General features: G+C 42.1%; 1 protein-coding gene across 1 annotated transcript; it reads left to right on the forward strand.

Moving 5' to 3' along the window:
- The first annotated feature begins 394 nt into the window (after positions 1-394).
- LOC145354038 (PRELI domain containing protein 3B-like) lies at positions 395-24,468 on the forward strand. Its single transcript, XM_080205148.1, has 6 exons — positions 395-489; positions 8,215-8,383; positions 13,657-13,746; positions 16,020-16,090; positions 17,773-17,875; positions 20,058-24,468. Exons 1-6 carry the CDS (start codon positions 458-460, stop codon positions 20,169-20,171), a joined length of 579 nt encoding a protein of 192 aa, XP_080061274.1. The 5' UTR covers positions 395-457; the 3' UTR covers positions 20,172-24,468.
- The last annotated feature ends 457 nt before the right edge of the window (positions 24,469-24,925 follow it).

Below are 24,925 nucleotides of genomic sequence, written 5' to 3' on the forward strand. Positions count from 1 at the left end.
TTTTTAAGGCAATGTTGATTGAGGGATAAATATTGACCCAGACACCAGAGCTAATTCCTTCACTTGCCTTCAGAAGTGTCATGAGACATTTCATGTTTACTTGAAAGCAAAGTCAGAATCTTGGATTCAAATCTGGTACTTCCAAAAGCATATAGTGCACTCTCTCTCGCTACCGCATTACAGAGTCAACCTACGTGTGTTCAATTGTCCAAATCAGACTTAAACCAGCAAGTGAGATTTTGCAATCCCAGGCAAGTCATGGGGATGCAGAAAATCTGACATGAACCCAAGACCCCAGTTGAGGCCATCCTCGTGCGTGAGCAACGTACTGACGTCATGACCTCCGCAGCTCAGGGACGGCGTGCTGACGTCAGCGCCGGGCCCGCCTGCTGGTTTGAAGCGCTTGCTCGGTCAGTCGGAGTGCGGGTAGCTCGGGAGTCAGCCGGTCACCGGCAAAATGAAGATCTGGACCTCGGAGCATGTGTTCAAGTGAGTGCGAGAGTCACTAAGCGCAGCCCCGGGCCTCGGCAGCCGGGGCGAGGGAGCGGCCCGGGGAGTCGCCGGCTGGGCCAGGCGGGCGGCGGTGAGTGAGGAGGGCCGCGGCCTGGGCTGGGCTGAGCTGAGCTCCTTTGGGTGATGCTGGGTGGGTGATTGCAGTCAAGGTGACAGCAGCCTCCATGTGCTGACCTCTGGAGGGAGGAGGCGGTGGACTGTCAATACTCTTCAGGCTCACTCACTCAGAGGGAATAGACCAGCCTGATTCTCTGCCAGCTTCACTCATTTCCCTGGCTCGGCTCACAACTGAAAACGCCCAGGGTTTGTGGCTGCAAATTCTCAACCCTATTTACATAACCAGGGAGTTCCCTCTAAGAAGCAAAATGTGATTTTTTGCTCTCTTAAATCTTCCTTGGACTATCTCACCTGATTTTGAAAGTATTTTTGTTTGTTCAAGCTGATGTTTGGCCAGCGCAGACGCCCCTCACGTTATAATAAAGCTAAAAGGTTATCTTGGTGTGCATCATAGCATGCAGGCAATCTCGTTACCCAGTGTTTCTGTGAGCCCAGTGATGTCAGTTTGTTCCACATAACGGAACGCTAACAGTTTACTGAGAGTCCAGAAAGTTTGCTGCAGAAAGTTGGAAGAACTATGGCAAAGTGATGTTAGCGTTACTTTAGCATCGGTCCTTTCTGTTGGGGTGACAAATGGAGAACAACTTGTTATGTTCATTCTTGAGATATGAGTGTCGCTGGCTGGGCCAGCATTTATTAGCCATCCCTAAGTTGTCCTTGAGAAAGTGCTGGTGAAATACACTGTTGAACCGCAGCAGTCCCTAAGGTGTAGGTGCACCCACAACTGTTAGGGAAGTAGTTCCAGGATTTTGACCCAGCGACTATGAAGGAACGAAAATATATTTCCAAGTCAGGGTGGTAAGCGACTGGGGGTGGGGGGCGTCTTCAGTGGTGTTAGTGTTCCCATTCTTCTGCTGCCCTTATCTTTCTAGGTGATAGAGATCATTGGCTTGGAACAGCACAAGAAGCAAAAGTAAGGGTAGGACACCAGATCCTTCAAATCTGCTCTGCCAGTCAATACAATCACAGCTATTCCGTCAAACAAGTCTTAGTGAGTTGCTGGAGTACATCTTGTGGATGGTATTATGAGCTGGTGATAGCAGAAGTGAATGCTTAAGGTGGTGGATGAACCCCTTTTTGATGGTGCTGTGTTTCTTGAATATTATTAAGGCTGCACTCACCCAACCAAGATTCCATTGTACTTCTGACTTGTAGATGGTGGGCAATCTTTGGAAAGTCAGGTGAATGAATAGCATCATTAGCTGAGGATTGTTGCTGGGAGAACAAGATTGTGCTGTGTAATGGTGCTATCTGCAGTCCAATAACCTGTTGGGCCGGATGGGTGATAACTCTCCATCAAGGAAACTTGTGCCTGTGAATTCTGCTCTGGGAAGTGTTCATGCTGATGGGACAGAAGAGGAGAATTTGACAAGAAAAACACTTTTTTAGATGTATTTCCTGTTTGAATCTGTTCAAAACCTCACGTGATAAACCAATTTTCTTGACCAGTACTCATAATCAGCACAAAAGTCATAATGCTCTTTCTCACAGCTAAATGCTTTACATTGCTGTGGCAACAAATTGAGTGGCCTTTTGTACCCAAGTTATAGTTAGATTCGAGTTGTAATTTGATCTCCTGATTTACTGGCTCTAAGTGTGTTATGTAACAATTTGTGTATTGACTTTACACAAACCAGTGGTTCTGTTGTTGCTCCTGGTAAAATTGTGCTGTGCTATAATAAGCAATTACATGATTCAGTGTAATATAACAGCAGAATAATTTGGAATGATTTTAATTGGCCTACAGGTTTCCAGCTCTGGCCAATTTGCAAATTCCCTTATGAGTAGGATTCACTTGTGATTGGTTTCAGTATGAAATTTCCTTTTTTTTCCTGCTTTACAGTGTAAAAACATATGACTTTCTAAATATTTATATTTAGGTGTGAATGGAGAACCCTTAGGAACATTAACATACAAAGGTATCAGGGCATGCAGATCCAGTCCAGTAGAAGTGGCAATACAGGGGTCCAAAGTGATTAGGAAAGTATATGGCATGATTGCCTTCATCAGCTGGGGCATTGAATATAAGAGTTGGGAAATCATGTTACAGCTGTATAAAACCTTGGTTAGGCTGCATTTGGAGTATTGCGTGCAGTTCTGGTCACCACATTACCAAAAGGATGTGGGAGTTTGGAAAGAGTGCAAAGAAGATTCACCATGGTCTGCCAAATCTCGAGGGTGTTGCCTACAAGGAGAGGTTGAATAAAGTAGGATTGTTTTCACTAGGAAGAGGCTGAGGGCAGACATAATAGAGGTCTACAAAATTGAGAGAGGCATAGATAGGGTAGATAGTCAGAGGCTTTTTCCCAAGGTGGACGTGTCAATTACAAGGGGGCATAGGTTCAAGGTGAGAGGGGGAAAGTTTAGAAGAGTGTTTGGGAGATGTTTTTCAGGCAGCTGACGGGTGCCTGGAATGTTCTGCTGGAGGAGGTGGATGGAAACAGGCACATTAGCAACATTTACGAGGCATCTGGATGGTACATGAATAGGGAGGGAATAGAGGGATATGGACTGAGTAAGGGCAGAAGATTTTTTGTTTAGTTGGGACATCATGATCAACACAGGCTTAGAGGGTTGAAAGCCCTCTAAGTTCCTGTGCGGTACATATTTTTGTCCTTGTTGTTAGTGAATGTGCATCTCATTGCAACTAGATAAACAGCTTAAAAAGATCACCTAGGGACTGCAACTATAATATTTAAGTCTTAAGGGAAATTGCACTGTGCAAGGAGGTTTGGAATACATTTTATTTGTTCATGGAATGTGGGTGTAACTGGCTAGGCCAGCATTTACTGCCCTTTCCTGATTACCCACGAGGATGGTGTCTTCTTGAAATGCTGCAGTACACGTGGTGTGGGTGTACCTACAATGCTATTTGGAAAGGAGTTCCAGGAATTTGACCTAGCCAACGGTGATGGTACAAGCTGCTGCCACTGTGCAACAGTGGTGGAGAGAGCGAATTTGAAGGGGATGGGATGCTAATCAAGTGGGGCTGCTTTCTTCTGGGTGGCTTCAAGCTTCTTGAATGTTATTGGAGCTGCATCCAGGCAAGTGAAGAGCATTCTGTCACACTCCTGACTTGTGCCTTGTAGATGGTGGACAGGCTTTGGGGAGTCAGGAGGCGAGTTACTCACCAGAGAATTTGCAGCCTTTGACTTGCTCTTGTAGCCACAGTATTTGTATGGCTAGTCAAGCCCAATTTCTAATCGATGGTAACCCCCAGGATGTCAAGAGTCGGGGAGGTTCAGTGGTGGTAATGCAATTGAATGTCATGGGATGATGGTTAGATTTTTCTGTCATTGGAGATGGTCATTTACTGGCATTTGTCACAAGTAGGCTTGTATTATCACTGCACTGAAGTTACTGTGAAAATCCCCCAGTCCCACACTCTGGCGCCTGTTCTGAGGGAGAATTTAGCATGGCCGATGCACCTAACCAGCACACCTTTGGACTGAGAGGGGAAAATGGAGAACCTGAAGGAAATCCATGCAGACATGGGGACAACGTGCAAACTCTGCACAGTGACCCAAGCCAGGAATCGAACTTGGGTCCATGGCACAGTGAGGTGGCAATGCTAGCCCATAAATGTTACTTTCCGCTTCAGTCCCAGACTGAAGTTGTCCAGGTCATGCAGCATGAAGGCACCAGCTGCTTCAATATCTGAGGAGTGGCAAATGGCATTGGACATTCAGTCATCAGTAAATATCCCCACTTCTGACCTTATGATGGAGTGAAGGTCATCAATGAAGTATCAGTCCAGGGGTCACAGTCTGAGCATACAGGGTAGAGGTGAGGACAGAGTGGTAAGCCTATGGAGTTTGCTACCACAGAAAATAGTTGAGGCCAAAGCATGGTATGTTTTCAAGATAGGTTCAATGGGCCAAATGGCCTCCTTCTGCACTGTAGGAGTCTATGAACCAGGGTTGATCCCCCAACTTAAGAGCACTGAGGTTACAGATGCGGGTATATCTCATTTAGCGAAAGTGCCGCACAATATGATGGAGGGTATGAATATGAAGGTGGGATTATGTCTCTGTAAGGACTGTGTGGTGATCAATACTGTCATGGATGATGCATCTGCATAAGGTAGATTGCTGAGGACGAGATTTTTCCCTCTTGTTGATTCTTCACCACCTGCTGCTGACTCAGTCTTTATGTCCTTTAGGTCTTGGCCAGCTCAGTTGTACTAATGAGTCACTCTTGATGATGGACACAGAAGTTCCCCAACCAGAGTCCATTCTGTGTCTTTGTCACCCTCGGTGACGAGGGAGGTGGGGTATTGCTTCATCAGCTGAGGGAGGGCTGTAGGCTGTATCAGCAAGAGATTTCCTTCGCCATGTTTGACCTAATGTCATGAGACTTCTTGGGATCTGGAGTCAATCTTGAGGATTTGCAGGGCAACTCCTTTCTGACTGTCTCCCCATTGTGCCACCACCTCTGCTGGGTTTGTTCTGCTGGTGGGACAGGACTTAACTGGGGATGGATTATTCTGTGACTTTGGCAATAAGGTATGATTGGATGAATGTAGTTATGTCAAATTATTGCCTGCCTAGTTCTGGGATGGGTCTCCCCAGTTTGACACAAGCCCCCAGAAAGTAGATTGAACATGTGTCTTTGCTGTTTTCACTGCCTGGCTAACACTGGGTTGTCTGTCCAGTTTTATTCTTCTTTGACTTTTCCGACTATAAAGAAAAATTCTAAAGGGGAGATCCACCATCTCTGCTTAACTAAAGAAGTTAAGGAAAGAATGACACTTAAGGAAAAAGCACACAACTGCACAAAGGTGAGTGGCTGGTCAGAATCTAAAGAATGACAGGGAATGACCAAAATTTTAATCGGGTGAAAGAAATTGTACAATTTGAGAGAAAGCCACTACAAATGTAAAAGTGGATAGCAAGCATTTGTACGGGTATGTTAAAAGGAAGAGAGTAGTGTGAGTGTTGGTCCTCTGAACAGTGACAATAGGGAGTTAATGATAAATAATAAGGAAGTGGCTAATGAAATTATTTTGCTTCTGTCTTCATTGTAGAGAGTACAAAAAACATTCCCGTAATAGCTGTAAATCAGGGGATGGAAGGAAGAGAGGAATTTGGTGAAATTATAATTGCTAGGGAAGCTGTACTGAGCAAACTAATGGAGCTATGGGCTGACAAGTCTATGGTTCAGATGGACTTCATCCTTAAACAAGGCGGCTGATGAAGTAATAAATGTCTTGGTGTTAGTTCTCCAAAATCTCATAGATTTTGGAAAAGTTTCATCAGATTGGAAAGTAGCAAATATAACCCCTGTATTCAAAATGGGAGGTTCACTTGACAAAGGAGCAGCACTCCAAAAGCTTGTGTTTTCAGATAAACCTGTTGGATTAAAATGTGGTGTGTGTGACCTCTCATTTTGTCCACTCAATCCAATACTGGCATCTCCACATCATCGCTTATGCAGAACATTGTTGAGACCAGTCTCATACTGTGTGTAGTTTTGGGCATCTTATTTAAGAAAAGGCTGCAGATGTGTTGGAGGCAGTTAAGAGAAGGTTAATAGATTGATGCTGGAATGAGCAGATTATCTTATGAGGAAAGGCTGGGCTTGTTTCATCTGGAGTTGCATGAGGATGACTTAATTGAAATACACAAGATCCTGAACGGCAATGACAAGGTGGAGATGGGAAGGATGTTACCCTTTGTGGGTGAGTCCAGAACTGGTGGCGCTGTTTTAAAATTAGGAATCACCTTTTATAGGATAGAAATGAGGAGCAATTTTCCTGAGGAATATGCAACTTTGGAACTCTGTCTCAGAAAGCAAGGAAGATAGGGTCATTGAATGCTTTTATGGTCAAGGTGAAAAGGGAATCAAAGGTTATTGAGGGTAAATGGGAATATAGAACTCAACACAAACAAATCAGCCGTGATCTTAGTGAATACCCGAGGGGCCTACTTCTGCTCTGTTCAGTACATTTGACAGAACTGCCTGACTTGCAAGACCATTTTGGACAGAAGAGTCAATCATGTTACTGTAGGTTGGCATCATGTGAAGACCAGACGCAGCCAGGAACGTCAGATTTACCTTCCCAGAAGGACATTACTGAATTATTGTTGCTTAAATTTTAAGAGGGAAAATTTTCAATATGATATGCTGTTCCTTTTGAATTAAATTATCTTGTCTTTAAATCATCTTTTCATAGATAATGTTCTTTCTTCCAATGTTAAAGTTTATTTATTAGTCACAAATAGATTTACATTAACACTGCAACGAAGTTACTGTGATATTGGTTGTGGCTTGGTGATTCTGCTGTAGTTAGTAAGTTTCTGAACTGGTCAGATACTTCTGTAAGCTACCCTGATGGTGTCCAGTTAGCATTTGTTGCTGAAACAGTGTTTCTCTGGAGGGTTTTCAATAGGATTTCTCAGTAATGCCAGAAGTGTTCAAGTTGAAACCCCCCTTCTGATACCTAAAATCATGGGTCTCTGTGATGAAGGGGAAGGGAAAAATTCAAGATTTTTCATATTTTCACAATGCCAGATCCTGGCTGGAACTTTGGCCAATAATGCCAAGTCAAATTTGATAAGATCTTCCTGTTGGTGTTTACTGCATACGTCAAATACATTGGGAAGATGGCCTGGATTTAATTCAGTAGTGAAGCAACAGCAGTCACCACTGACCTCAGAGAGCTGCCCATAGAGATCTTACCATGTCAGTGGCACAGATTTTCTTTCCTGGCTTTAGTTTCAATCCAGTGAAAAGTAAAGTGTATCTCCAAGGGTTCAGCAGCAGTGATATCCTCAGGCAAGCTAAGCAATGAATCACATTGAAGTATTCTCACAGACGGCAAGCTAGGAAGTGAAATAAAATGCACTGGAACATGTAAATGAGATGGAAACATTTTTAAAATGTGTGCTTTGGAGAAGTTTGACATTTAAACATATAAGTTTATTTTAAAGTTTATTTTATAATAGTTTATGTAACAGTTTTTCAGGATCTTCAGAGGTGATTATGAACTCTTCATGCCTAATCCAATCCCACTCTCCTGCTTAGCCCCGCAGATTTCGTAATCTTTTCAAAAAATAACTAATTCACCTTGAAATATTTTGTGATTTCTGCTTCAACAGCCCTTTTGTAGAATCCTTCACACTCTAACTACTTGACCATGTAAAGAATTTGGGATGGGCTATAAATGCTGGCCTTGCCCCATCCCGTGAACGAATAAAGAAATAGTTGACTGCCTTGCAACATTAACTTTTTCTCTCCACAGGTGTTCCCTGATTTGTTGACTGTTTCCAGCATTTTCTGTTCTTACTTTGAATGTTTTATGGTGATGAATTTGAGCCATACTATAACAAAGTGACTAGCTAGTAGAAATAATTTGCAGCCTTATCTCATCACTCTTTAAAATCTTGGATCCTCATTTAAATTTCTCAAGTGAAAACAGCTTCAAGTCTTGACTGGTAATTAACCTGTCAGGGATATTCCATCTTTTCATTGCTTTTGTATCGTTCCTATATGGCTGCTTACAAACTCCGACTGTAGATTATCTATGTCTTTAAGAAAATTCAACATTGTTTTGTTGCTGATTTCTTTGTATTTCTTTCTCAGCCATCCATGGGAAACAGTGTTTAAAGCTGCCATGCAGAAGTACCCCAATCCCATGAACCCTTGTGTTGTAGGAGTAGATGTATTAGATCGACGTATTGATGACCAAGGCAAATTGCACAGTCAGAGGCTGCTCAGTACAGAATGGGGGCTACCATCTGTTGTCAAATCAGTAAGTACTGTTCTTCCATTATGAACTGTTACAATCTGTTTTAGCTAGTAAAAAAACAAAACCTACATTCCTATATATTCTGTGAATCTTGGGTTTTTGCTAATTCTTTTTGCAAAAGCAATATCCTTCAACACTGTCCCATTTAAGACAAGTCAAGACAGCATTGATCTGCTGGTGAAAGGATAAATGAGCTGTTTTCCATCCGAACACCACTGGTGCTTTTCGTTGAGCACCTGGCAAGTATTATCCTTCTGATTTTTTTTGCTCTCAATTTATCTGCTTCCTGTCCTTTGAAGTACCAAGTGTATGTATCTTCTTATCCTGTTTTCAAAAACATTTAAGACATTTTCTATTTTCAGGTGCTTATCCAGTTTCCCATTTGAAGCACCTTGTGTTAAAAAGTTAAAAGTTTATTTACTTGTCAAAAGTAAGGCTTACATTAACACTGCAAAGAAGTTACTGTGAAACTCTGTGAATGGTCAAGGTCAGTGAATGCACCTGGCCGTGACATTTCCTCCCCACCAATTTCCCGCCATGCTCAATGAACCACAGCTCCCCCACTTCTCTCTCCTTTCCTTCCCTATGAACATTGTGCTTTGTCTGTAAGGTGCACAAGAGACAATACTTATCACTATATACAAAGAACAACCCAGCACGGGAAACAGGCCCTTCGGCCCAACAAGCCCGCGCCGCCGCATCACCCTACACCTATTCTACCCTGCGTATCTACAAATAGAACCCCTGACTTAGCCAGATTCAGGGGAGAATAGTGTCAATCTGGTAAAACCAATCAGCCTAAGAGCACATCTTTGGGGTGTGGGAGGAAACCGGAGCGCCCGGAGGAAACCCACGCAACCACAGGGAGAATGCACAAACTCCCACAGACACAGGCCCAAATCCATGTATCTGCACAGCTAGCAGTGCTAGTCACCGAGCTGTTGCGGCGCCCGTCTACCGGTCCAGGATCAAGCACACACACCGACACGAAGTACTAGGCCACTCCCGGAACCTCCAGGAGCAGCCCACGCACAACCCACCGTGTGCATGCCCCTCGTTTGACAACGAGGTGGACCTCCACCTGCGGAGTGAAAAGACAAAAACGTTAATCACAAGCCTGCCTTTCCGGTGTCTCCCGAGGTTCTAACCCTTATTCAATAACCCCTACCATAACCCTCCATCCTCGTTTCACTCATGTGCCTATCTAACTGAACCTTAAACGAGTCCAACGTTCCCGCCTCCACCACCCCACTCGGTAGCGCGTTCCATACCCCCACTACTCTCTGCGTAAAGAACCTTCCTCTCATATCCAAATTATACCTCTCCCCCCTCACCCTTAAATCATGTCCTCTTGTATTCGTAACCAATCTAGGGAGCAGTCTCTCACTATTGACCCTGTCTATTCCCTTCAGTATCTTATATACCTCTATCATGTCGCCCCTCGATCTCCGTCTTTCCAAAGAGAACAGTCCCAGTTTCTCCAACCTTTCCTCGTAACCCAACCCCTCCATGCCAGGCAACATCCTGGTAAACCTCCTCTGCACCCTTTCCAGAGCCTCCACGTCCTTCCATATACCAATACATGTGACAATAAATCAAATCGAACTTACCCAGTCACAGTCCCGAGCAACCAGAACACTCACCTAATATCCAGATACTCCACCTTGCCCTCAGATGCTATAGGTTATGTGAAAATGTGCAATTTACTGGCTTGGCATCAATAGCAGCGTTGTATTGTATCTCAGTGCCTGTCTGATGAGCCAGTGTCCTTTGGTTGTGGTATTGTGAATTATGTGTTACTATACTTGGTGACATGTTTAACTGCTGCTTCTCCAAATATAGTAACCCCCAATCAACGATAGCACAATTAAAATATTGCAGAGATGAACTTGGGGTTGAGCGAAAGAGCATACCCAAACTGTTACTGATCGGCAGGATCAATCTCCAGAATCACCTGCTCTTTACAAATGACCGGAATTAGTTGGGACCTGTGATCCATCACCCTGAATTTGTTGGTTGGGATTCTGATGTCCCCAAAATAGATGAAAGACTTCTGTGAGCGATGTCTTTAGTCAGGGAGAGGACCAAATCGTAACTTAAACTCAGTAGCTTGGAAGGGACTGCAGCCAGGCAGGAAAGATATTCGATTGCCATACACAAGGCATAGGATGAAACAATATAGGTAGGGATCTGTACTTTTTTAACTTGTTCTTAGAAGTAATCTGAATGAATATGTAAAAAAAAATGAATTCTACCTCCTGGCCGCACATCCCATTTAAACATGAAGTTGCAGTCTGAGGAGATTTTGAGCTCTCTCAGTTGAACTCCCAGTGCCCGCTTGTATTTGTTGTGGTGGCATTTTACTTGGCAAATTGTAAAGGAAACGTATTGACGTCAATTAACATTCAAGGCTGAAGTAAATTGCCTGAATATTTTCTGAGCAGCATATGACCGGGAACCCTGGCAACAATAGGCATTGGGCTTCTAGTTGCCAATCTGAATTGCCCTGTTTGATTTTAATGTTCTGGAAGTTCCAATGGAATTTTTCTTAGTCTTATTAAAGATAGCTGGCATTTATACAACACCATATCATTTCCTTAAGCATGTCCAATCATGTCGTATATGGCAAAACTAATTAAATGTGTTGGTAAACTGTTGCCCACTAGATAAATTCCAAATTACAACAGCAAAATGTATTAGTAAGCACAGTTTGAGACCTGTTAACTAAATGAAAATGGACTAAAATTTTCTTACAAAGCTGCATGTTGTGCACCTAAACTGTTCACAAAGAATCCATTAGTCTACTCATTAAATGATCCCATCTGACAATGGGGACAAGAACCAGAAGTATTCCAGAACTGCCACTCTCCTCCAGAACCTCCACTGTGCCCATAAGGAGCGCTGTATTCAGAGCTCTGAACCATATTGGGTTCACTGATCTACGCAGGCTTGTGACATTCCAACCTGCAAGCTACCGTGAATGGTTATGTATATTATGCTGTACTCTGAAAACAGAGAACCACTTTGTGTAATGGCCGAGGGAGGAACGATAACATTATAAAAGAATGGAATCCTGCAGGGTGGATTTAAATGGTTTAGATTCACAGAATTGGGATTCATTTTTGCCAGTGAGCCTATGAATTGTTTTATTAAATCAGGCTGACAGGTTAAAGTTCAGTAAATTGTATTAAAAATGCTGATGGACTTTGATTCTGACGTGGAATGTATGTTAAAGGTTGTGGTTGTGTACGGCTTCAGTTGCATAATTCTGCACCAGGCCGTCTCCTATTGCACAATTGATTGATGTGCAGAAAAGCAGGCCAAAATAACACAAGGTCACCTTTCAGGGCCTTCACTGTGACTCGTGCGTAATGACTAGGTGGGTCAGGTTACAACTTTGAATCATTCAAAAAGTTAACACGATGGGGACAGGAGAGAAGGTGGAGAAGTACACGGTGGCATTATTTGATACTGATTTCCTCCACACTCTTATTACATCTGATTTCTTGTCTAATGACTGCTAACGTGTTTCTTTCCAAGTTATATCCAGGGGTTAGAACCATAGACTCCTTACAGTGCAGAAGGAAGCCATTTGGCTCATTGAATCTGTACCGTCTCTCCAAAAGAGCATCCCATCCAGGCGTTCCCTTCCTAGCCCTGTAACCCTGTACATTTACCATTGCTAATCCATCTAACCTGTGTATCTTTGGACACTAAGGGACAATTTAGCATGGCCAATCTACCTAACCTGCGCATCTTTGGATTGTTGGTGAAAACTGGAGGACTCAAAGGAAACCCATTCAGACATGGAGACAACGCACAAACTCCACATACAGTCAATCGAACTGAAATTGAACCCAGGTTCCGTGGCAGTGTGAGGCAGCAGTCTTAACTACTGTGTCACCATGCCACCCCTTAGTCTAAGTACAAGAATTTAACCCAGTTGGAGTTTTTTTTAATTGGGAGATATCAATTTACTGTTCAGTCACAATCTGTTCAAATGCTTTACATGTGAGATTTGTGTTTCTGCTAAATATAACTATTTTATAAAACAAAATTTCTTGTTCGATTAAATTGAGAGAAGTGTACTCGACTGAACCCTCCCCCCTCCAAATCAACTGAAAGCGCTAGTGCCCCACTAATCAACATAATATGCCTCGCCTATAGGAGAGATTGTGGTGTCCGTTTGGTCAATAATTTCATTTTGTGGGTGATGTAGATGGAATGGTGTCGTGAATTGGGAGTGAAAGCGGAGCTGTTTGTAAATGACATGCTAAGTCCCTTGAAAAATATCATCTCAAACTCCCCTTATTTGTTGTACGGCTTGCTCTAATGCCTGTGACATACTTAGAGTCAGAGTTGTGACAGCACAAAAGGAGATCAATTGTCCCATTGAGTTAATGCTGGCTTTCTGTAGAGCAGTCCGGTCAGCTACATTCCTCTACTCTCCCTGCAATTGCCTAATCGGCAAACAAGGGGGTTTCTGGCACTGAAGTAGGTGGATCAGTATGTTTGACACATTTAATTGATAGAAGCAAAAGGGGTGGGGAGAGGAGTTTGATAACTGAACAAGTGTTAGAGATCACCACCTCCTATTCTGGCTTCTCATTCCCAAACATCCTATACAACTTGGTCACATCCCCAAGGACATCCTGAATGATAGGGTAGCTGGAGCCAGATGAACACGGTGAAGCCCAAAGCTCTCTTCAAGGATGCTTGGATGTGTGACATAATGACCCTAGACATTGCTGATCACACTGGGAGTTACTAGCTGACAGCTGAGGAAAATGGCAGCAACACCTTTGGACTGGCATGCATCACCTCAGTAGCCGGTGGCTACAGACTCCAACACTGAAAACAACAACCCACTTGGTAGCTTCATGAGTGGAACCTGTGACAGAATCTGTCCCACAGGGTTTGGCCCCTTCAGCCACCAGCAAAGGTGCATCGTGTGAAGACAGTCCATTTGAAATGGGATGTCTCCCTCCTTTTTCATAGATGGAAAGGTGCTACCAAAAGAAATGGTTGTGTCTGCTTTGACAACTGATTGATGATTCCTTGGACATCTCAACTGTGTCAGTAAAGTATGGCATTGGGAAACTGGGCTGTCTGACTTCAACACATGAGGTTAGATGGCGGCCATATGCTGTACAATATCATATTGCTCTTGTCAAATGCTGAGTGTGAAGTAAGTTTACTGTGGCTTTGATTAATGCCAGGTGGAAGAATTAATGTTATTTTTATCTAAAACCTTGATCTTTATTCCAATTTTCCAGCTTATTGGTGCCTCAAGGACGCGAACGTATGTGCAGGAACACTCTGTCGTGGATCCCATGAAACGGACCATGGAGCTTCGATCTGCAAATGTTAGTAGAAACTGAAGCTGTATTATTGACCAGAAGTATTGCATAGTTTTAGGAATTTCCTGCAATTGGCCCACATTCTGAAATGAGCAGACTGTGTTTTTCATAACAGCTAAATTCAGTGTACAAGATGCAGATGTTACAGGACAGCATTTCCACCTATTGACATGACAGCAAATTGTAACCATATGAATGGTTGAGTGTGGTAACCCGTGTGCTATGGGAAAAATCACACACGTAGAACAGTAGAGCACAGGAACAGGCCCTTTGGCCGACAGTGTTGTGCTGAACATGACACCAAATTAAACTAATCGTTCCAACCCCCTTTCAGTTAGCGCAGTTCAGATTATAACTCCTCACTCCTTTTTGCCAATTATCTTAAAAGTGCCCTCTGCTTCCCGACCTTCCTCTTAGTGGAAACAATTCCTGTAGGGATAGAAGATTCCCTTCCCTGGAGGGTATTAGTGAACCAGTTGTATTTTTAAATCTAAGCATCTTTATGGTTAATATCTATTTATGTAATCTGCAAAATAACACAATTGAGAAACAGTATAATAGTCAATATAATGTTCTGGGAAGACAGTGGGATAGTAATGATATCACTGGGCTAATAATTCAGAGGCCCAGGCCAATACTCTGGGGACATGGGTTCAAATCCCAGCATAGCAGCTCATGGAATTTGAATTCAACTAATAAATCTAGAATTTAAAGCAAGCCTCAGAGTTGGTGAGCATGAACCAACTATTGAGCAACTATTCTCGGTCATTATAAAAACCCATCTGGTTCACTAATGTCCTTTAATGAAGGAAATCTGCTATCCTTAACTGGTCTGGCCTACATGTAGCTCCACAGCAGTATGGTTGACTATTAACTGCCCTCTGAAATGGCCTGACAAACTATTCAGTACAAGGCAGTTAGGGATGGGCAACACGTGCTGGCATTGTCGCCCGCATTCCATAAAAAAATTGTTGTGCCAGTTCACAGACCACTGGATTTATTGCAGTGCAAATTGTTCTTGCTGCTCACTGTCAAGGATTGGTGGCTGGATGAATTTTAGACTGGGTGTCTAAAATTCCAGGCACCTGAGATGGCCAACATGACAGAACATGAGTGAATATTGACTTGTCTTGTATCATGCAGTAGAAGTGCATCAAAAAGAAGCACCAATGCAAAGCAATCCTTTGCTTTCTGTCTGCATCTTTGTCCTTATTGCAGTGATTAGTTCTCACTTTAGGGCATAGAACACTCTCATATTTCACAAATCATTGCAAGTAAACACACAGGTTAAGAAAGCCATAAAAGTCTAAAAGCAAGGCACAGGGATCCAGTTGTGGAGTAATGGAATTGGAAATCAGTGAACCTATGTTGAATATGTACAAAATCTCAGTTGGAACACCTCTGTCTCTACATTACAAGAACGATATAGCGCTGTAGAACAGCAGTAAAGATTTATAAGGAACTGAGAGGCTACAGCTCAGCAAAGGCTGGGGTTCTTTCCCCTAGAAAGGAAAAGTTTGAGGGGTGAGCAGATGGAAGCCTTGTGAAGTGATTTGATAGGGTAGATTTGAGAATGATGTTTCCACTTGTGAGTGATAAGTATAAAATAGTCACAAATCCAACAGGATATGCAAGAGATTTTTTTTATCCAGAGAGTGGTGAGAAGGTGGAACTCATGACCACAGAGTAGTTGAAGCAAATAGCATTGATACGTTGAAGGTGGACTGGATGAGTACACAAAAGGAAGAAGGAATAGAAAGGTACGATGGTATGATTAAATAGAGGAGGCGCTTGTGGAGCATTGACACCAGCATGGGCCTAGTGGACCAAATGGTCTGTTTCTAGTTTAAAGCTTCCTATATAATTCAGCATTGTTATTCTCATAGCATGTGGAACTGTGCAATAGTGTGAAATTCAATTTACTGTGACACTACTTCAGAACGACAACGTCTGTCGTACCAGTGGTGATTTGCTGAAACACCAATGTTGTCTCTTCAAAATTGGGTACAATTTTATGCTGTGATCTCTGCCACATGAGACCACCCAACTGACATCTCTCGCAGTCTGCAGACAAACCATTATTCTGGATTTGATATGGACCCAAATCTCAAGGTGAAGCCACGCGTGTCATCCACTGCACCACTCGGTTCCCCATTCATTTTGATAGGATATTAACAGTGATCATGTTATTGGTTACTGTAGTGTATGTTTGAGCATCTTGATGTAGAACTGTTCTGCTTGGTGTTTCAATTGTGTTTTCTAATTGCGTTATTTTTCAGATAACATTAACAAATCTAGTATCGGTGGACGAACGGTTGGAATACAAACCCCACCCACAGGACCCGGAAAAGTAGGTGCAAGCGCATTGTTGGTTGAGTTAGTTTTATTGTGCAGCTTTATTGTTAATTCACATGTGGATTTGAAGTCCTTTTATTTCTCTTTCACCTTGTTAGATGACTCCACGTTTTCCTCTTGGGTGACCAGCAACAAGTCCGCTGTCTGCTTTGCAGGCACCAAACAGAGAGGGAACACCCTTACATTAGCTAGGCTAAGAACAGAAATTAGCAGTGAAATATAGAGTCAACCTCCAGAGTTCTAGGCTGCTGTTTTGTTTTCTGTTATTTTAAAAACTTAGCTATTTAATAATATATTGAAGTAGAGAAAATAGAAGCGGGAGTAGAACATATGGCCCTTCGAGCTTGCTCCGCTTTCATGTCATCATGGCTGATTTTCTATTTCAATGCCATACTCCCACGTTGTCCCTTCATCCCTCAACACCTTTAGACTGTATCTATCTATTTCCTCCTTAAATATGTTGTGACTTGGCCTCCACAGCCTTCTGTGGTAGAGAATTCCACAGGTTCACCTTTAGAGTCTAGAAATCTCTAGACTCCATGCTCTGAAGAAGTTTCTCCTCATCTGAGTTCTAAATGGCCTATCCATATTCTGAGACTGTGACCCCTTTTATCCATATTCTGAGACTGTGACCCCTTTTATCCATATTCTGAGACTGTGACCCCTTTTATCCATATTCTGAGACTGTGACCCCTTTTATCCATATTCTGAGACTGTGACCCCTTTTATCCATATTCTGAGACTGTGACCCCTTTTATCCATATTCTGAGACTGTGACCCCTTTTATCCATATTCTGAGACTGTGACCCCTTTTATCCATATTCTGAGACTGTGACCCCTTTTATCCATATTCTGAGACTGTGACCCCTTTTATCCATATCCTGAGACTGTGACCCCTTTTATCCATATCCTGAGACTGTGACCCCTTTTATCCATATCCTGAGACTGTGACCCCTTTTATCCATATCCTGAGACTGTGACCCCTTTTATCCATATCCTGAGACTGTGACCCCTTTTATCCATATCCTGAGACTGTGACCCCTTTTATCCATATCCTGAGACTGTGACCCCTTTTATCCATATCCTGAGACTGTGACCCCTTTTATCCATATCCTGAGACTGTGACCCCTTTTATCCATATCCTGAGACTGTGACCCCTTTTATCCATATCCTGAGACTGTGACCCCTTTTATCCATATCCTGAGACTGTGACCCCTTTTTCTAGAACAACCCCCCTGCCATCACGCTCAGCTTGAGGAAACAACATCCCAGCATGCAGTCCGTCCAGCCCTATCAGAATTTTATACGTTTCAATGAGATCACTCATTCTTCTAAATTCCACATGAGGTTGAATAAGGCAGATGACAGACCCAGGAATTATTAGATTGTTAGATTTATCTGGTCCTTGGTTTGCCTTCCTACTATATCTTTTTTGTGTTGGGAGGTTTAACCAATGGCTGGTCCACATGACGTTCCCTCAGAGGTTACTTTGGCATCTAAAGGCAGAAGTAGCTCAGGAGCTTTCTATCATACATCTTTGAAGCAGACCTTGAGGGGAAGAGGAACTTGGAAATTGTATGATATTAATTCAGAGCAATTTGTACACGTCATTTCTGTTATATTGCCCTTTTTCTTCCAGTAGGACTTCAAATGTATGATTCTGTTTTGTTGTTTCAGAACAATCCTTACCCAAGAAGCTATAATCAGTGTCAAAGGGGTGAGCCTAAGCAGCTACATGGAAGGAATAATGGCAAACACCATCTCTGCTAATGCAAATAAAGTGAGTATAAGTGTTGGGAAAATAGAACCATAAGTGAAAAGACGGAAGAAAGTTCATTTTCTTTTTGAATTACCCATCCAGAATAATAGCTTATTCAGTATGCTTCTCCCCTCCCTCAACATTTTTTCCTAGTATGGTTCTAAGGATGTTGATAGTTCTTCTCTATCTCTCTGTGGATATTCTGGAATTTAAAAAAAATACTTATTTATGGAACATGGGTTCCCTGGCTGGCCAGTATTTATCACCCCGCTCAGTTGAGAATCAACCACGTTGCTGTGACTCTGGAGCAGCATGTTGGCCAGACCAGGTAAGAACAGCAGATTTCTTCCCTAAAGAACATTAATAAATCAGAAGGGTTTTTCCGACAGTGGTTCCATGGTCAGCAGTAGATTCTTAATTCCAGATTTTTTTAATTCAAATTCCGCCATCTGCTGTGGGGGGGATTCAAACTCGGGTCCCCAGAACATCAGCTGAATTTCTGGATTAATAGTCTAGCAGTAATACTACTAGGACATTGCCTCCCCTTTATTACTTCATGGGCTGCAGACGTCATTGATAAGGTCAGCATTTGTTGTCCTTGGAAAGATGGTGGTAAGCCACCTCTTTGAACCGCTGCAGCCCGGGTGGTGTGGCTAAACTCAGTGTACCCACACAGAGGATTCTAAGTTGGATGCATTGGAGGAATGGATGTAGATATATATATAAAAAATAGCTCCTATTATGTGAATATGGAGAGAGTCAGGATGGTGTGTGCTTGGAACTTGCAGGCAGTGCTAGGTCATTGCACGGGACTGTTAAGAATGAACTAAATTACTGTGGGTCCGGATTCACATGTAGGCCAGGCCAGGTAAGGATGGCAGATTTCTTTCCCTAAAAGGACATTAGTGAACCAGTTTTTATAACAATCAATGATAGTTTCATGGTCACAATTAGTGAGACTAGCTTTAAATTGCAGATTTATTAACTGAATTTACACTCTAGCAGCTGCTGTGCTGGGATTTGAACACAATAAAAAGTCTGACAACACCAGGTTTTAGTCCAACCGATTTATTTGATAGTAAACGCACAAGGTTAGTCCCTTCATCAGGTGAATGGAGAGTTCTGGCCTCAGACAGAGCATATAAAGCACAGACAGTTTACAAATTACTGATTAGAATGCGAATCTTCACGACACACGACAGCGCAGAGTCGCTGAGCAGAGACTGATAGCCAAGTTCCACACACATGAGGACGGTCTCAACAAGGATCTTGGGTTCATGTCGCACTATCTGTAACCCCCAACACTTGCCTGGGTTTGCAAAACCTCACTCACTGTACTGTCTGGAGACAATACACATCTCTTTAACCTGTGATCAGTGCTCCTTCCACTCACATTGTCGGCCACTTCAAGACTTAAACAGCAGGTTAGGTGTAAAGATTCGCATTCTAATCAGTAATCTGTAAACTGTCTGTGCTTTATATGCTCTGTCTGAGGCCAGAACTCTTCATTCACCTGACGAAGGGACTAACCCGAAAGCTTGTGCATTTACTATCAAATAAATCGGCTGGACTAAAACCTGGTGTTGTCAGACTTTTTATTGTGTTTACCCCAGTCCAACGCCGGCACATCCACGTCTGGGATTTGAAACCAGTGCTTAGAGCCTGGACCTTTGGCTAATTATCCAGTGACATTATCACTACGCCATCCTTCAGGGATGTATGGGCCCACCTAGTCAGCTCAGTATGCAAGCCTGATGTCCTCACCTGATAGCACTTCTTTGTTATCAGGTATAGAGATTCTGTCTGACTTTTAGTATTCTGTTTCCCCTCAAATTGACCAACAGTAATTATGAATGAAGCGTGGAATGGTTTTGTATGATTTAATTGACAGGCTAAGTACATAGAATCATGGAATCCCTATAGCACAACCTACCTGCACATCTTTGGTGTGTGGGAGGAAACCCACATAGGCATGGGGAGAATGTTCAAACTCCACACCTCTAGGCTAGAAATAAACCAGTGTCCCTGGCTCTGTGAGGCAGCAATGTTAACACCATACCGCCCTGAAGTTGCTTTAGGAATCTCATCTTGCTGCATTGGTTTATAGTGGTCTCATCCAACTTCTCTTTTCACTACATATAATGAATGATTTACACTGTTTTGACCAGTATTTTAACATTGCTGTCTGTGTTTTTCTACACAGGGACGAGAAGCAATGGAGTGGGTAATTCGCAAATTAAATGCTGAAATCGAAGAGTTGACAGCATCTGCAAGAGGAAGTATCAAAATGCCAATGGCAGCGACTTCAGTGGAGTAGTGGATGAGGGTTGTTGAGAAATATGTTGTTCGCCTCTGGACTGTTTAGCCGACTGCTTCCCACTGTGCATTTCATTTCCCTTGTTTACCAGAGCTGCAGATCTAAGAAGTGTAAAGCAACTTGGATTTGTTTGCTTCTTGCTCTGTTTCGGTGGGACGCTCCATACTACTGCGTGCCAATTATAATTGTGTTCTGCCTGTGCAGTGCGCATGTTTTCCTGGAGGATTTGATTTGGAGAGAGTGTATTAGAACTGGTGCACAGAGGGAAGTACTGGGTTATAATATTTATTACTAGGTATCTTATAATATTGGCAGAAAAATTGAGAGATGGCAAAGATCAGTAAGTTGGAGCTTGTGATCTCTATGTCAGATTTTGTGGCCCAAAATATTTGCAGAGATTAAAAACAAAACCATATTTGTGCCATTGATCAGCAGACAGTACTTTTGCTGGTGGATCAATTGGCAAAGTTCTTGTGCAACTGAGGATGACAGATCGGGTTCAGTCCTTCATCTGGACTCTTAACTGGTCAGGGTGGCCAGTAGGATTATTGTAATTAGCCTCAGCAATGCCAGACCAGAACAGCTTGTATTCCCATTCCTGATCATTGTCCAGTAGTTTATGTAAGGGCTGGATCAGCGTGGCGCCCAGCAACCTACTGATGTTCATTGTCTTCACAGCTTGTGACTTGCCATGTGGGTGAGGCACTGAAGAAGCACCTTCTGATTCTAATCCAGCAAGATTCAACACCTAGCAGCTTTGAGCAAGGGTTGAGGTACAGGGCATACAAATGTTTCACTGGCAATTTGGACAAGCTATTGTGATTAAGACTTGTTGGAAATCAGGGATTAACTTGGATTCTGCTGGCATAATTATGCTATTAAGCTCAACATAATCAAAACTTGGGAAAAAAATGTTTTGACTTTTCGTACCTAACAGCCCAACTGTTAGTCCCAAACAGCAAGTATTCCAGCATGGGTGTTTTAAATTTCAGTATTAAGATTAGGAAGTTAAACTTTTGGAATTTGGATCCAGTTCTGTCATTCAGTGCAACATTCTTCAAGAAACAGGCCTCTGTCATAGTAAGAAGTATAATACTGTACAGCGGTGTCACAGAGCTAGTAAATTTATATACAAAGAGCAAATGCGTGAGAAAGCCAAGAATGTTGCCGTAATATCAAGAAATGCTTAACAGTTATGGTTTTATATGAAAGTTCCTGTGAATCTGTGGATAACTAGGTTTTGGTAATCTTTGTTTCATTAGTGTTTACAATTTAGCCTAGATAGAATTGTACCACGCAGTTGCCATAGATGATCTACATTGAGGTGTTGACATTCCTAAAACACTGAAACATTAGTGAAGGCTTTCAGTGTGTTGTACTTGTATCTAGCACTTTTTAATAGAGATGCTTCCTCTTTAATTATTAGTCATCTTTACAGGAACATGTTTTGACTGGCAGTAAGTTACAGTAGGAAATACAGTTCCATCACATCCCAAAGTCACGTTACTTATGTATTATTAGAATTACAGCAGAGCTTTATAATGCTGCCAAGTTCCGTGACAACGTAGCGGCAGTGTCTGTTTTAATTGGGGGCAGCACAGTGACACAGCAGTTAGCACTGCTGCCTCAGCGCCTGCGTTTGATTCCCGCCTCGGATCACTGTGTGGAGTTTGCACATTCTCCCTGTGTCTGCGTGGCTTTCCTCCAGGTGCTCCAGTTTCCTCCCACAGTCCAAAGATGTGCGGGTTAGGTGAATTGGCCATGCTAAATTGCTCCGTAGTGTAGGGGGACTAGCTAGGGTAAATGCATAGGGTTATGGGGATAGGGCCTGGGTGGGATTGAGGTCGTGCGGACTCAATGGGTCGAATGGCCTCCTGCACTGTAGGATTCTATGAATAACCCTTTACATATCACCGCTATCTCAGTGACCATGCTTAGGACTGTCTTCTGATCCGGAGGAGCTGTACTGATTTTGGCCATTGGTTGGATACCTAGGATAATTCTGTAGCCACTTGCAGATACAAGAAAACAACCCTTTTGTTGCACCAAACCCAATATCACCCAGTTAAATGGGACAGATCACAATGCTAGAATTCCTAAGCTAGGCTGTGTGGGATGGAGAACTTGTTGCATTGGTAAAAGAAGCTGGGTTGTGCTCTTCATGACCTGTTTCACTTCAAATAGATTCTTCAGCATTTTAAAAGCACTTGAAAGTATGCAAAATCAAAATTTAATTTGGTGTTCATGGGATCAGAAGGTTGTGGTTCAAGCATTCCATCGAATACTAGCACAGATAGCTACACAGCCATCAGTAATTCCACCCTTCTCATGTTCAAGTCAACATTAAAGATCCTAAGGCATTATTTCAAAGGAGAGATTTTCCATTACTGTAGTTAACATTCCTTTTTAATACTATCAAATGTGTATAAACTGATCACTTATAACCAGTGGTGGAACCTTGCTGTAGTCAGATTGGCTGTGCATTTCTTTTTCTTACATAAATCACTAATTCATTGAAAAGGAGGAGCTTGAAGTGAGAAAGTGCTCACAAATACAATCATTTAATTTTAATACACTTTTTGCCTTAACTACAAGATAGTTTTGAATTGAAAGTCTTATTTGAGTTGTCTGGCCTGAGGGCTTCTTCACTTTTTGAGTGCTCTTTCTGTAACATTGTTGGAGAATTAAGAGCTTTGGCTTTTGACCATAGAAAGGTTATGATGCAGAAAGAGGTCATTCAGCCCATTGTGCCTGTGCTGCCATGATGCTACTGAGCTATTCCTTATTTAACCACTGGTTTTATGTAGTACCATCTGATTACTGACCAGCAAGTACAGCAGGATTTAAGTTTTTCTCTGTGGACTGTGTTCTGTTCAAGTTTCCATTATACATATGGGAAATTGAGCTACTGAGCAGATAGATTTCTTCAGTGGAGCACGGATTTAAGTTTGAGGTGCCTGCATTCACCAGCACATTGTCTCAGTACACTATTTGTGTGGCACTAAAGTGCAAGGTGGTATTTACTATTTTGCACAAGATTGCATCACACAGCATATCTTGCAATAAAAAACTCTTCTTTTTAGTTCCAAACTTCAAATTTTCATTCAAACAACTCTCTGGCAATAATATTTCTTAATGAGTGTCTTCTGGGGTTACCCTGGAGTTTTGCCACTATCTGGGCTGAGCGGAGAGATAAGTTGTGCCAAACACATTTGGTCGTGTTGCACTAATATGGTGAATAGAAATAAACTTGTAAAAATTAGGTTTTTCAATTAGCAATATATGGAAATGTCACAGCACACGATGAGTTTGCCTGTTTGTGCAGCTGGGGAGATGAGATTAAAGTAAATATGTTGAGAGATAAACGTCTAGGCAATGTTTCAGGTTGATTCACTCCTGTCAGAATTTGTTCTGATAAAGGTAATTGAATTGAAATATTGCCCCTAAACTTTCCCTCTCTTCACAGATGCAGGGTATTTCCAGCATTTACTATTTCACTTCAGATTTTCAGCACTTGTTTTAAAGTAGATAGTTTGGTTGAAGAGTTCACAGTTTATTGTGCTGCAGTTTCTGTGATTCTTTCGGGAGTGCTAAGACTGGTGCGATTCTGGAGACTTCAGTGATTTTTAAAAAGAAAACTTTTATGGGCTTTAGAACTGGAATCCAGTCGTTACCCACAGGGCCCAAAAGCTCATTCTTTGCAAGATTCAAGATGAATATAGATTTAATTGGGCAGCGTGACTCAATTTTCTTATTAGAGATTCAAGACTGGTGGTCAGTGAGTGAACATTTAAAATTTAATAACATTAAAAATTTAATGCTGTAAATGGGCTTGGGGGACTGTTCCAGATTCTACCCTTACACCTACTTTGTTTGGTTTTGTTCTGGTACAATGGACATTCCTCCCTGGGCAAGTCTGTATCTACTTGGGTTTCATCTCCACATTAATGGCCTATGAGCTGGAACCTTTCTCAGCTACAAAAAGACAAACTTTTTTTTTTATGCTGCTAGTAACATTTATTATTTAATGTTTCGCTAGATAAAGGTTTTGTTTAACTTAATGTGACCAACGGAAAGAAATGAACATTGGACTAGGCTTGTTCGGTTGAAGCATAACACAGTGTTAGTTTTTTTTAAAAATTATTTCCTGTGTAATATCTCTGCTACCTTTCATTTCCATGAAGGAGTTTTTTGTATGGAATAGTATTTATTTTAATAGCACTGAATTGTACTTCAAACTCCAGCCAAGTTATTTTTAACAAAACTGCTGACAATAAAATTGTGTTTTTAAACTAGATTGTATTGTGCCTGAATTTCTTAAATTTGAATGTCTAAGCCACTTTCAGTATTAAGATGGATGTCAGATACAGGCTTTGTCTATTGTGAGAACATATAGCTTTTTTATAAAGTTATTTGTTAGTGTCACAAGTAGGCTTATATTAACATTGCAATGAAGTTACTGTGAAAATCCCCTAGCTGCCACATTCTGGTCTGTCTATTTCCTCCGGTTTCCTCCCACAGTCCAAAAGACATGCTGCTTGGATGCATTGACCATGCTAAATTCTCCCTTGGTATACCCAAACAGGCATCGTAATGTGGCACCTAGGGATTTTTCACAGTAACTGCATTGCAGTGTTAATGTAAGCCAACTTGTGACACTAATAATAAACATAAGACATTTCTATAGGGTTTCATCTATTGTAACATTGGTAGAAGCATTGCAAAAATTTTGCAGAAGTGCCCTGAGGTGATCT

Source organism: Carcharhinus amblyrhynchos, chromosome 16 (genome assembly GCF_965287045.1).
Source record: "Carcharhinus amblyrhynchos chromosome 16, sCarAmb.v2.hapA, whole genome shotgun sequence".
In the NCBI taxonomy this organism is placed as follows: domain Eukaryota; kingdom Metazoa; phylum Chordata; class Chondrichthyes; order Carcharhiniformes; family Carcharhinidae; genus Carcharhinus; species Carcharhinus amblyrhynchos.